The sequence below is a fragment of the Myripristis murdjan genome, chromosome 1, assembly GCF_902150065.1.
Source record: "Myripristis murdjan chromosome 1, fMyrMur1.1, whole genome shotgun sequence".
In the NCBI taxonomy this organism is placed as follows: Eukaryota; Metazoa; Chordata; class Actinopteri; order Holocentriformes; family Holocentridae; genus Myripristis; species Myripristis murdjan.
In genome coordinates, this window is record NC_043980.1 from 4,620,376 (window position 1) to 4,634,642 (window position 14,267).

General features: G+C 41.2%; 1 protein-coding gene across 1 annotated transcript; it reads left to right on the plus strand.

Annotated features, from left to right (window-relative positions):
- Window positions 1–12,458: 12,458 nt before the first annotated feature.
- LOC115357798 (lysophosphatidic acid receptor 4-like) lies at window positions 12,459–13,313 on the plus strand. The gene has a single exon (XM_030049496.1). The coding sequence runs from the start codon at window positions 12,459–12,461 to the stop codon at window positions 13,311–13,313; it is 855 nt and encodes a 284-aa protein (XP_029905356.1).
- Window positions 13,314–14,267: the final 954 nt, after the last annotated feature.

Sequence of the window (14,267 nt, forward strand, 5' to 3'; positions counted from 1 at the left end):
AATATCAGTTAATTAATTCATGAGCGTCCGTACTTTCCATTAGCTACATAAAGTATAATAATAACCGCATGGCACAGCGCTCCTCGTCGGTGTGATGGCAGAGAAAACAATGTTTCCTTCTAAACGGTGGGCCGAACGCGTTTTTCATGTTGTTGATCGATCCCCATTGATAGAGTACACAGTTTTTTCCGTGTGGCATTAGACAATTCTATAGAGTCTAGGAAAAATTGTTGGCAGCTCTGGTTTGATCACATATTTTGACAAACTTGACTTTTATTTGTCGCTCTGCTCATGGCGCATGGCCCTAGTAGGACCCCAGTGTAAACACGCTAACCGGGAGGAAGCAGACTGACAGCTCGTCTTATTTACTTCTTGTGTTAAAATCCTACAGTCTGTGGTCAAAACGAACGATTACATTTTTATGGTACAGAATCATCATCATCATCATCATCATCATCATCATCAATACGTTTATGTAATATAATTGTATAACCAGACTGTAAATTCTTTTGCAAATGCTTAAAATTGCCAGTGCTGTGATTTTTATATGTAATCTTCTCATATTGTTCTAATATTCAAGATTAATTTTCATAATTTATTCATAATAGACCATAAACTGACGAGTTTATACGCTTTTGGTGTGTAACTTGATATGTTCAGAAGCATGACTTAATAATAGGCAAGGCAAGGCAAATTTATTTGTATAGCACATTTCATACACAATGCAATTCAAAGTGCTGTACATAAGAGTGCAAGAAGCATTAAAGCAGAAATTAAAAACACAAACTTAGAGCATTGTTTGGGTATTTTCTGTTCAGCTGAATATATTGTAGTCAGCTGACATCCTTTTCTTTCTTGTCGGTCTTGTTCTGCGTTCTTTGTACTCTGTGTTTTTCCAAGTGTGCCAGAGAGTTCTATATGCAAAATGCCAACAAAAGGAACATTGAAAGAGCTCGCAAGAGGAAAGAAAGGGCAATACAGCAGACTGAAGGTTTGTACAACATCACAGAACGAGACCGACAAGGAAGAGAAGGATGTCAGTTGACCACAATATATTCAGCTGAACAGAAAATACCCAAACAATGCTCTAAGTTCTTGTCTTGTGGTGACAACAAAGGAAGGAAGCTTAAGGAAGCTTGGAACATCTTTTCAATCCCCAACAAGAACTGTATGATGCAACTGAAGCTTTTACATGTGCCCTCTGTGACCTGAAAGGCTGTAGAGATGTCTACTATGCAAGAGGTCAAATGTTCAAGGGTGGAAAGTGCACAGACAGAAGTCTACCACCAAATAGGGATGCCTTATGGAAACACTCTCAGCAGGCAAACTACCAGGCAGCCATAGGCAGGTGCTTGCAGAGTCAGCCAGATATACCCCCACCAACGGCCCATGGCTGGAAGATCGAGGGAGACTTCTTTGGGATTGACTGGATGACACTACCCCCAGCCCCTGTTGGCATCTTGGAGCTTGTGTACTGCTCCTGTAAAAAAGACAATGTGTGGAAGGGAGATGTACATGCAAAATGAACGAGCTACCATGCACAGACATGTGTCTTTGTTTAGACTGTGAGAACATTTCAAACTAGGCCTAGATGTGTAGGCATGTTTTTTTTTTTTTTTTTTTTGCCTTTGGGCAAGTTAAAAAAGGAACTGTCTAAACTAAGACTGATAAATGAGTAAGATTCAGTTTAGATCTTTACCACTTCAATCTCTGTCTTGTCTGGTCACTTACATAAGTGAGGATAAAACTAACTTTGCTGTAATACAGTCTTGGGTTTTGTCTGGATTACTAAAAATGTCCACACTTTAATTCCACAGAGCTACAAACCAAAGAGCCTAGTATACATTCTGGTGTTACAACATGCTAGCAACATGCTAGCATGCTATTGTTAGACGACGTATAGCAGGCTATTTAAATACGATGAAAGTGCTTTGTGCGGGTGTCCAGTAGTGACTACAAAGATTTAGGATATTGAGTATTGCTATAACATGAAATTATGAATTTAAAAAGATATTTAAACCTTTACTTCCTATTTGGACAAATACCATTGGCAGACTTCAAGTCAGGTGATGCTGGAACTTGTTGTTGATTGGTTTGCGGTATAGCTCTCCGTAGCGTTTGCCTGAGTAGTTTATCAAACAGAAGTTCAGTTTTCATAAAATGTGATCGAATTAAGGCTGCCAACAAACGGAAACGTGTTCTGAAAAAATATATTAATATACTGTGAAAAAATCAGCTACTCTATCGCTGAGGATCGATCATTTTAAAAAAGAAAGCAGATAGCATCCTTCAGCAAGTGCATCCACAAAGAAACAGTGATGATGTGATTGGTCAACTCTAGCCAGCCCTCTATTTCGCTGTTGAATTTTGACAGAATTGTTGCACAAAAAATCCAAGAGCAGAGAAAAAACTACAAGAGCAGAGAAAAAAAATCCAAGAGCAGAGAAAAGATCCAAGTGAACAAGTTTCGTGAGCGCACACATGAAGCTCAAGCTTGAGCGCAGGAAATCCGCACAAGCAGCAATATATCTGAGTGCAAGCATACAGTTTGAGCACGAGCAGAGCAAATTTAAGCGCAAGCAGAGGCTTTTGAGTGTTAGGACAGAGTTTTGAGAGAGAATATAACAAAATCTGAACATAAAATCAAGAAATAATACTCTCAAATTGATAATAATTGATAATAATAATACACTCTTGAATTAAGATAGGAAAATAACTCCATAGAACTGCCACACAGATCTTTTGGGGAACGTGTCAACTTATTGAAGAAGAACCTCTTCTCATACAGCTCCCAGTCTGAGGGAGAGCTACAGAGTTCTGGCAAGTCAGTATGATCCCCTTGGCTACATTCTTCCTTTTACCACCAGGGTGAAAATACTGTGGAGGACTCAAAGAGGCTGGGATGACCCCATTGAACCTGCTACTCTTGCAGAGCACTGCATATCCTGGGAGGCTGATCTCAACCTGCTCTCGGAGGTGACACTTCCTAGATGTTATGATCTATCCTCTCTTTATTAGCAAGTGCATGAATGCCTCCAAGAGAGCTTATGGCTCAGTGACTTACCTTCACTCTGAAGACCAGCATGGTCAGGTACAGAGTGACACCTAGAAGAAATCTCTATGCCACAGCTTGAACTGTGTCCGGCACATCGCTGTGCGCTGTTGGCTACAATGGTCAGACAAGAAATTAGCCTGCCAATAACAAGACCACCTTTTGGAGTGACTCCACCACAGTGCTGCAGTGGCTCCACTCTAATTCTTGCCGCTATAAAGTCTTCGTTAGCACACGAATCATCAAAACCCAGGAATTGGCAACTACAGAGGATTTGAGATATGTGTAGAGTAACCCTGCTGATGGCCTCACCAGAGGCAAAAAACTCTCCGAACAGACCCAGCCACAGGGGCCCTCCTTCATCCTCCTTGCCAGTTCTCAGTGGTCTTGCCTTCTGGCTACACTCTGTGAGGAGGACCCTGGCAAAGTTGGAAAACCGACCAGATTCCTCAACTTCTCTGTGTCTGCTTCCCCAGGCACCTTGGATGTCTCCCAGTGCAGCACTTGAAAGGATGCAGTCACCACAGCTATCCCTCCACCAGCCCTAATCCTGCCTCTTAATCGCAGCTTGAAGTTTAGATCCTTCTCTTGAAAAAGGCCCAAACAGACAGCTCTCCAGCTGAACTGTTGGTACTCCAATCAGAAAAGCCTCTTTCCACCAGCAGTAAGTTGTCATCCCTTGCACCGCAGCTGGATCGGGTTTTTGGCATTATCAGAGTTGGTGGGAGGTTCAGTAGAAGGATTTTGACCAACGTCCTCTACCCAGGACCTGAACAACCCCTAAAATTTAAGCCTCTTGCATATGTCTCCTCAGATGTGGCTGATCTTGACCCTGTTACCCCAAATCTGCTTTTGATAGGGTGGCAGGATGCTTCCCTTCTCCCGGCTGTGTATGCAAACAGCCAGCTGATTGGGAAAAGGTGCTGGTGTCACAGCAAAAACTGGCTTACCACGTCTGGGCAAGCTTTGTCAGACATCACCTCCCAGACCCGCAACCAAGACCAAGATGGAGCACCGACAAGGACAAACTAAAACAGGGAAAAATCCCGATGATTGTCCATCCCCAACTTCCTCACTATGGCCTGTTGGCTCCTGGAAATAAAGGAGGGTGACTGATGGGGATTCTGTATTTCAAAACCTCCATTTTGAGGGGGATTCCTGCCTCTGTCTCTCTCAACACACACTCACCCTAACCCACTTAACTTTAGATGTGAAACTAACAGGCTCCTTAAATTCCCAGACTTTTACCCCACAGATCAATATTGGATGTTAGATATATAAATCATGCAGCTCTGAATAAGTTGAATAACTGTTTTATGAAATCTATCACAGTCTTTTATGAATCTATTCAGAAAAACAAAAATTGCATGTTTAGTTAAACTTTATACTGTCCTTTTTACCCCTTCCACTCCTGCTTGCTTTACTCAAATTAATAAAAAGTTTCTTGTGCTGTTTTGTTTAGGTTGTATTTGCATGTCCTCTGGTCAGGATGGAGCAGAAATAACACTGAAAAATAAATGACATGAAAATGAACATGATTGATATGATCCACTGAACAGGTGTGGAGACAGCAGAGAGAAGGGGAGGTGCTGTCAGGTAAAGCTAGATAATAATTTTAAATACAGACCAAGCTGATGCAAACCTGCAGTGGAGAGACAGAGGAGTCCACCAGACCAGGTCAGAAGCCGTCCTTCCATCACTTGACTGGAATGATGACTCCACTAAAAACTGTTTGAAAAATATCTTGCTCATCTGTTTTCAATATAGATAGATTGATATAAGTGTATTTTTGGACTGGGGTAAAGCTGCCTCTCTTGTTCAAGCAGCAGATGAGCTGGCACTCTGATTTGTCTTGTGTTTCTTGTTGTCACTTGATTCTACAAAGTAGGAGGGAGATATAATTCACCTTTCTTTATTTTCCCCTAGGAGCTGCAGAGTCAAGATGGACAGCCTTGAAGAAAACAGAGTCAACAGCAGCAACCAGACCTCCAACATTTATTACACTACACTGCCTTGGTTTTACCTGTTTTATTTTGCTGTAAATATACTCAACTTCCTCCTGTGTTTCCCCTCCAACGGCTTCATCCTTTGGCTGATGGTGACCAGAGCAGGACGAGTGAATGCCTTGGAGTTCTTCTCTCTCAACTTCACCGTGTCCGAGCTGCTTTATGGTTTGTCCAGTATCTGTGCTTTCATCTTCCTGTTTTACAAGTCGTTCAGTGTCTATGTGGCCTCTACATTCTTCAGCACTTTTCTCTTCATGGGCCGGCCCCTCTTCCAGACTTGTATCTGTGTTGAGCGCTACATCGCCGTGGTCCACCCTGTGCTCTTCCTTCAGCTTAAGACCCTGAAGTACAGGGTGGTCTGCTGTGCAGCCGTCTGGCTGCTGGTGCTCGGAGCCAGTATTATGCAAGGGTTAACGCTCAACAACCTGATTCTGGCCCAGCGTTGTTACATCGGTGCTTACCTGCTGCTGTTTTCGGTGAAGCTGTTCTGCTGCCTGTCAGTTCTCAGGGCTCTGAGGAAGCCCGGGCCGGGGACAGGGGGGAGGGACAAGGAGGGGAGCGATAAGGTTAAGATGAAGTCCTTTAAGGTCCTTCTGATTATCACCGTGTCCACAGTCCTGTCCTACCTTCCTTTTATCATAACATTTACACTTCATGATTACATATCTCAGGGACAGTTCTCTATTTCCTTTGGCATTTGTGCATGTTTTGCTATGATGACTGGGTTTGTCCACCCATTCCTGTACCTCCACAGGACGGGGAAGCTGCCCTGCATTCAATGTTGACACTCATACCTGAACTCCACTTGCAGGCAGGTGGCAAACGAGAGGAAAAGCCAACATGAAGAGACTTTGTCAGGTGATGAACAGCTTCATAGATTCTCTAAGTCTCTGGAAGTCTCCTGGAGGGACACTTCTTCCAGAAGATTTCTCCTCATTTGGTGTTTTGATGATGGCGGTGGAGAGTCCAAAATCTCCAGCTGGGTTGACCTTTACTTGGAGTGGAGCTCCGTCCCTCCAGGAGACTTCCAGAGACTTGGACAATCTCTGCCAAGGAGCACTGAAGCTGTTCAACACCTGACTAAGACACTTTCTGCTGGTTTGCCCTTTCATGTGTCACTCATCTGCAACCTGCTCTGCTTGTAGGTCCAGCTAAATTATTAGGTCATTGACTATCGGGTTATTGGCTGGTTATTATTGGTGAAACGTCTCAGAAATTAGCAGCTAAGCTTTATTTAGCCTTTTGTAACCACAAGTTATTAGATCTCAGGCTCAGATCAGGTTTGGAGAGAAGTTTTTAAAGTTTGGATGTTTTCTAAAGCACAAAGTTTGCATGAAGAGCAGTTTGAGGTGGATATCCAGATGAATGAGGCAGCTTTGATTTTAGTCTCTTTTCATGAAAGCCTCTGTTCCTTTTTTTTTTTTTTTTTTTGTTATTGTTTCCATTGATTTTCCTTTGCTTCCTCTTATATTTTGCCAATTTGTGATTTTGAATTTTATTGTTGCACCTTGTCATTTTGCATGTGACATGTTGTGATTGTGTTTGTGTTTATGTATGTAAGCTCTGTAAAAACATTCTCATACAAAGAAGAAACTGACCAAATACAAATATCTATACGCACTTTAAGGCTGTTAGAAATTCCTTTCCCATCCAAGAAGTTGAGGAAGAGGAAGTTTCCTCTGAGTTCAAAACACCAATGAATTTATCCTTAACTTGCATCTTTGGCATGTAAAATTATACATGTTAGCATCTTAAAATGGATGCACTGTAATTTTCGGCCTCTTCCTCTGTAGATGTGTTGGTTGTTCTTTGTCTCTGCCTCAGTTCAGACAGGTCTAATGTCGTTAGCAAACATGTCAACGTAACTTAATGCCATTTAATGATTTAGTGTTTTGTGCCACCCCATTAAAATCACTTGACCCTGTTTGGTCACCCCATTCTGAGTTTTCTGCCTGCGCCCCTGTCTCCAGCTAGCAGACAAATCATCTTGTGTTTCAAAAATATTCATTTAAATTGACAATAGGCAGTAACAGTAATGCTGAATCTGTACAGGATTAAATTAAGGGCTGATTATTGTCTGACTCAGCCACCTGGGTGAAAGCCTTCTCTTTTAGTTTTTTTTGTGCATCAAGAGCAGCTCCATTTGTAGCAGCACGTCACAAAAAAGAAATTAAGCCACAAACAAAAATGCATACATTTACATAACACCACAATCACTGAGGACAAAACTCAGTGCAGATATCAAGATGCTTGAGAAGGCATTCAATCTGGGATTTTGCTCCTCATTTAACTTTAGGATTGATTGATACACAGAAAAGATATTAAGGCTGTGTCATCAGAGCACTTTATGTATTGATTAGGTGCGTCTGTGTGACAGTTGTCAGTACAGAGGGTAAAAAGTGAGGCTGAACTCACACAACCCTGGGGCACACCGACATTTGTCGTGATGGGAGATGAAATGGTGTTGTTCACCTTCACAATATGAACGCTGTTAATGAGAAAAGATGCATACCAGTGAATTAAATGTGGATCATCCTTCCCAAAAATGTCAGGTTGCCAGAAGAAACTGTCCGTGTCCTCTCATTTCCAAGGTCCTGAAAGTGAAGCCTGGTGGTTCTTTTTTTGTTGTTGTTGTTTTTTTTTGTTTTTTTTTTTTCAATTTACAACCAGAGGCGTCACTAGGTTTTAAGGACAGGGGGGGCTTAGCACCCAGGAGATGCACAGGATATGAGCAAATGTAGCGCACAAGCACAAAATTTCACAAACAGAAAACAAAGACTGAGAAATTGCTTTTCAACATTTTTGGACAGATTTAACAAAGTTACAGTACAGAGTAAAAGTCTTAGGCCACCAATAGATCTGTTGTTTTATTTCAGTCTGTTTTTTGTTTTTTTTTTATTTGGCTAATTTGGCTCATATATATATATATCTTGGCTCTCCCCACTCTCTAATCTAGACTCTTAAATAAAAGCTAAAGTTAAATACATCTTATAAGGTGCACCATGACTGAAATGTTTCATATTTCATATCCATATTGAGTTCCATAAAAATCCAGTCACTGTCTGCATCAAAAATGATGAGGGTATGCTCCCACCGGAGAAAATTTTGAAAAACAACACCTTAAATAGTGGCTTGAGGGGACTTTTAAGAGACTTATAATCGTAGGCGGAGTTTGCAGGGGGGCAGGGGGGGCATTGCCCCCCCTAGCGTCTGAAATGTGTCACTACATTGAGTCAAAATAGGTCCAATATTTTTTTTTTCCTGTATACATATCTATAAATATTTAAGCAATGCAATAAAATAAGATTATTTTCAGAAATAAATCTGAATTACATTATGTTTGGTATTGTAATAAATAAAATAATAATAAAAAAAAAAATGTTTGCCCCCCCAGCGCAAATTTCAAACTCTGCCTATGCTTATAATAGCTAAATTTAGACTTAAAATATAATGCATTCAAGTTACTGTATAATCAATTATGGGTGTATGCCTAATTAGGGTCAATAGGCCTAGTAGGTGGCTCACTGGAATTGAAAACACTCATGTAGTTCTATCAAAGTCCTTTTAGGCCAAGCCTGTTCACTTGGCGGCCATATAGGTAAGGTAAGGTAAGGTAAGGTAAGGTAACTTTATTTGTACCCGGAGGTAGATTTGGGTTGCAGCCAGTGAGAAGGCTTTCTTCACACAAACAAGAGACAAGAGACAGGAGACAACAGACAACAGACAAAAAAAACCCAAAAAAACATAGCACTACATCAACACATAGCACGCCTTTTGGGCATCTATTTCAGATCAGTAAGTGCAGGTGCCTGTCAGCATGAATGGAGAATGAGCCCAAACTGCACATAGGAAGGTCATGGCAACAAACAAAGTATACCACACAAATCCTTGTTTAAATCTGAATCTGAATCAATGGGTAAATACATACATCTCCCCATAAAGTTAGAACAAGGCTTAAAAATGCCTTATTTTTCACATAACATAGGCTACTCATTGACAGAGTACACCCCGGCCTGTTTCAATTCTTTCACAATGTGCCCTATGATTTCTTGTGAGACACTACTTATCATTTCATTTTGGGAAAATTGAGAGAGATAGGTGGTATGTGACACATTGGATTGCTAACTGAAATCCAGTGTGAATAAATAACAAGTGCATAAATAACAAGAAGGGGCACTCTCAATTATTGCAGTTACAATACAAGAGATCTGTCATTAAATATTTATGTTTATGGCACTTTATTTATTTATTATTGCTGCTATCTGGGGTGGATTTCTCCAAACAAAATTTTGTTGTATTGTGATACAATGACAATAAAGATCAATCAATCAATCAATCAATCAATCAACTAAAAGCAACATGCATCAATATATCATTTCATTTGTCAATATAATACAATGCAATGCAATAATCTCTGATCTGACATTCATTCTGGTTCATTTCAAATCAATATAAGCACTCAATACCAGTGTGCTTTTCAGTTCAATTTTAGGTGAGAGCACAGAAATGAAAATTACAGAAACCCTAAATGCCACTGTGTGTTTCATCTAGCCAGTGACAGGCAGAATAATAAGAATCATTTTATTGTCATTGTTAACAGCAAAATCAGGCAATAATGTATAAATGCCCTCTTGTCCAGCCAGGAATTGAACCCTCGGTTTCCTGCATGGCAGGCAGAGATACTTACCGACTTGCGATCAGGGATTTTGTTCTTCAGACTAGTTTGGGCTCATTCTCTATTCATGTTGTGCCGCGCTTGATCATTATTAATATATTACTATTATCCACTGATGTTTATGATACAGCTCCGCTCCCTTTTTTCAGAGCTATGCTATGTATACCGGCAGGTGGTGCTGCAGGCGGGGTGTAAGGTAGCAGTGAAAACATGGACTGGATTTTCAGTAATGTGGGCGTGGTCTATATCAACAAGTGGAATGGACTGGATAACAAAGCACTGACGGCGCTCTCTACCTTATGCTGTGAAGTGAAGGGAAACCGACAGATTTATAATCATATTCAAGTGAATAATGACAGGTTATATTATTATTTATTTAAACTCATATTCTTGCATCTTTATATTGAATTTGTCTGCACTTTTTTGTAAATTAATTAATTAATTAATTAATTTGAAATAAATAAATTAATAAATTAAAAACCCACCAAATTATTTGGGAGGGCTTCAGCCCCCCTAAAATAGTCTTAACGACGCCACTGTTTACAACAGAGAAAGGCCTGTGGCTGGCCACTTTAACATCCTGTATTGCTAAAACTGCACAAATACAAGGGACGGGAATCACCAGAGGTGACACGATATGATATCATCACAACACACGATATTTTCATGATAAACATTTCGCAATATGCTGAGTATTGTGATAGCATGTATTTCAATATGTTGCAATTTATTAATTTTTTTTTAACTGCAAATAATGTCCAAAACATTGTCAGTGTCTATTTTATCTAAAAAGACAAAGTTTTTATTCTGTTCATCTAACATCAATCATTTTTATTGCAGCAAAATGGGATGGACTGACCAGCTGTGCAATCACAAGCTGTCATAAGTGTTGCATGGATTCTTGGCGATACAATATTTTCAGCAAAACACACCTGTCAGTCACATGTTCCAATACTTTTGCTGACCTAAAAATTTGGTGTTCCATTACAAATAATGCTATCTTCTAAGTTGTGTATCAGATCCAGATGTAAATACCTGGAAATGAAAGCTGAAATGTTGGTTTCTTGTCTCAAATCCATCTTTTAATGCCAAACGCAAATGTGTTCAGTCTATAGCAAAAGTAAATACCTTTGGAGGGGAGTGTATGTGGAAACTGCCTGCTCAGTGTCCAGTGGAACTGCCACACAGATCTTTTGGGGAACGTGTCAACCCACTGAAGAAGAATCTCTTCTCATACAGCTCCCAGTCTGAGGGAGAGCTACAGAGTTCTGGCAAGTCAGTATGATCCCCTTGGCGACATTCTTCCTTTTACCACCAGGGTGAAAATACTGTGGAGGACTCAAAGAGGCTGGGATGACTCCATTGAACCTGCTAGTCTTGCAGAGCACTGGATATCCTGGGAGGCTGATCTCAACCTGCTCTCGGAGGTGACACTTCCTAGATGTTATGACCTATCCCCTCTTGATTAGCAAGTGCATGGATGCCTCCAAGAAAGCTTATGGCTCAGTGACTTGCCTTCACTCTGAAGACCAGCATGGTCAGGTGTCCATTACTTTCATCATGGCCAGGTCCAGGGTGACACCTAAAAATGAAATCTCTATGCCACAGCTTGAACTGTGTGCTGCACTTAGCTGTGCACTGTTGGCTACAATGGTCAGACAAGAAATTAGCCTGCCAATAACAAGACCACCTTTTGGGAAAAGGTGCTGGTGTCACAGCAAAAACTGGCTTACCATTTCTGGGCAAGCTTTGTCAGACATCACCTCCCAGACCTGCAACCAAGACCAAGATGGAACACCGACAAGGAGAAACTAAAACAGGGAAAAATCCCGATGATTGTCCATCCCCAACTTCCTCACTCACTATGGCCTTTTGGCTCCTGGAGATAAAGGAGGATTACTGATGGGGATTCTGTATTTCAAAACCTCCATTTTGAGGGGGACTGTCAAGAAGTCCCCATCTAGGAGTCACATGACCACACCTGAGGCTGGGAGGATAACACAAATTCACCTGCTTTGCAGGAAACCGCCCACCTCAGATGCAACCACTTTGCATCTGATCATAGAGCATCATAGAGCTCTGAATAAGTTAAATAACTGTTTTTTGAAATCTATCATGAAGTCTTTTATGAATCTATTAAGAAAAACAAAAATGGTATGTTTAGTAAAACTTTATACTTTTACCCCTTCCACTCCTGCCTGCTTTACTCAAATTAATAAAAAGTTTCTTGTGCTGATTTGTTTGGGTTGTATTTGCATGTCCTCTGGTCAGGATGGAGCAGAAATAACAATGAAAGATAAATGACATGAAAATGAACATGATTGATATGATCCACTGAACAGGTGTGGAGACAGCAGAGAGAAGGGGAGGTGCTGTCAGGTAAAGCTAGATAATAATTTTAAATACAGACCAAGCTGTTGCAAACCTGCAGTGGAGAGACAGAGGAGTCCACCAGACCAGGTCAGAAGCCGTCCTTCCATCACTTGACTGGAACGATGACTCCACTAAAAACTGTTTGAAAAATATCTTTCTCGTATGTTTTCAATATAGATAGATTGATGTAAGTGTATTTTTGGACTGGGGTAAAGCTGCCTCTCTTGTTCAAGCAGTAGATGAGCTGGCACTCTGATTTGTCTGGTGTTTCTTGTTGTCACTTGATTCTACAAACTACGGGGGAGATATAATTCACCTTTCTTTATTTTCCCCTAGGAGCTGCAGAGTCAAGATGGACAGCCTTGAAGAAAACAGAGTCAACAGCAGCAACCAGACCTCCTACATTAATTACTTTATTACTCTCCCGTCTTGGTTTTACTCACTTTTTATTGCTGTAAATACAGTCAACCTCTTCCTGGGTTTCCCCTCCAACGGCTTCATCCTTTGGCTGATGGTGACCAGAGCAGGACGAGTGAACGCCTTGGAGTTCTTCTCTCTCAACCTCACCGTGTCCGAGCTGCTTTTTGGTTTGTCCAGTATCTGCGCCTTCATCTACCTGTTTCACAAGTCAGTCAGTGTCTTTGTGGCCAATGTGTTCTTCAGCATTTTTCTCTTCATGGGCCGGCCCCTCTTCCAGACTTGTATCTGTGTGGAGCGCTACATCGCCGTGGTCCACCCTGTGCTCTTCCTCCAGCTCAAGACCCTGAAGTACAGGGTGGTCTGCTGTGCAGCCGTCTGGCTGCTGGTGCTCGGAGCCTGTATTATGCAAGTGTTAATGCTCAACAACCTGATTCTGACCCAGTGTTGCTGCATCGGTGTTTACCTGCTGCTGTTTTCGGTGAAGCTGTTCTGCTGCCTGTCAGTTCTCAGGACTCTGAGGAAGCCCGGGCCGGGGACAGGGGGGAGGGACAAGGAGGGGAGCGATAAGGTCAAGATGAAGTCTTTTAAGGTCCTTCTGATTATCACCGTGTCCACAGTCCTGACCTACCTTCCTTTTATCATAACATTTACACTTTATGGTTACATATCTCAGGAGCAGTTTTTTGCTTCCTTTGGCATTTGTACATGTTTTGCTATGATGACTGGGATTGTCCACCCATTCCTGTACCTCCACAGGATGGGGAAGCTGCCCTGCATTCAATGTTGACACTCATACCTGAACTCCACTTGCAGGCGGGTGGCAAACGAGAGGAAAAGCCAACATGTAGAGTCTTTGTCAGGTGTTGAACAGCTTCATAGATTCTCGAAGTCTCTGGAAGTCTCTGGAAGTCTCCTGGAGGGACGGAGCTCCATTCTTCCAGAAGATTTCTCCTCATTTGGTGTTTTGATGATGGCGGTGGAGAGTCCAAAATCTCCAGCTGGGTTGACCTTTACTTGGAGCGGAGCTCCGTCCCTCCAGGAGACTTCCAGAGACTTGGACAATCTCTGCCAAGGAGCATTGAAGCTGTTCAACACCTGACTAAGACACTTTCTGCTGGTTTGCCCTTTCATGTGTCACTCATCTATAACCTGCTCTGCTTGCAGGTCCAGCTAAATTATTAGGTCATTGCCTATCAGGTTATTGGCACGTTATTATTGGTGAAAATTCTTAGAAATTAGCAGCTAAGCTTTATTTAGCCTTTTGTAACCACAAGTTATTAAATCTCAGGCTCAGATCAGGTTTGGGCAGAAGTTTTTGAAGTTTGGATGTTTTTTAAAGCACAAAGTCTGCATGAAGAGCAGTTTGAGGTGGATATCCAGATGAATGAGGCAGCTTTTATTTTAGTCCCTTTTCATGAAAGCCTCTGTTCCTTTACCTAATAATAAAGAAAGCTTTGTAATGTTTTTTGATTGTTTTTTTTTTTGTTTGTTTGTTTTTTTGTTATTGTTTCCATTGCTTTTCCTTTGCTTCCTCTTATATTTTGCCCATTTGTGATTTTGAATTTTATCGTTGCACCTTGTCATTTTGCATGTGACATGTTGTGATTGTGTTTGTGTTTATGCATGTAAGCTCTGTAAAAACATTCGCATACAAAGAAGAAACTGACCAAATACAAATATCTTTACACACTTTAAGGCTGTTAGAAATTCCTTTCTCATCCAAGAAGTTGAGGAAGAGGAA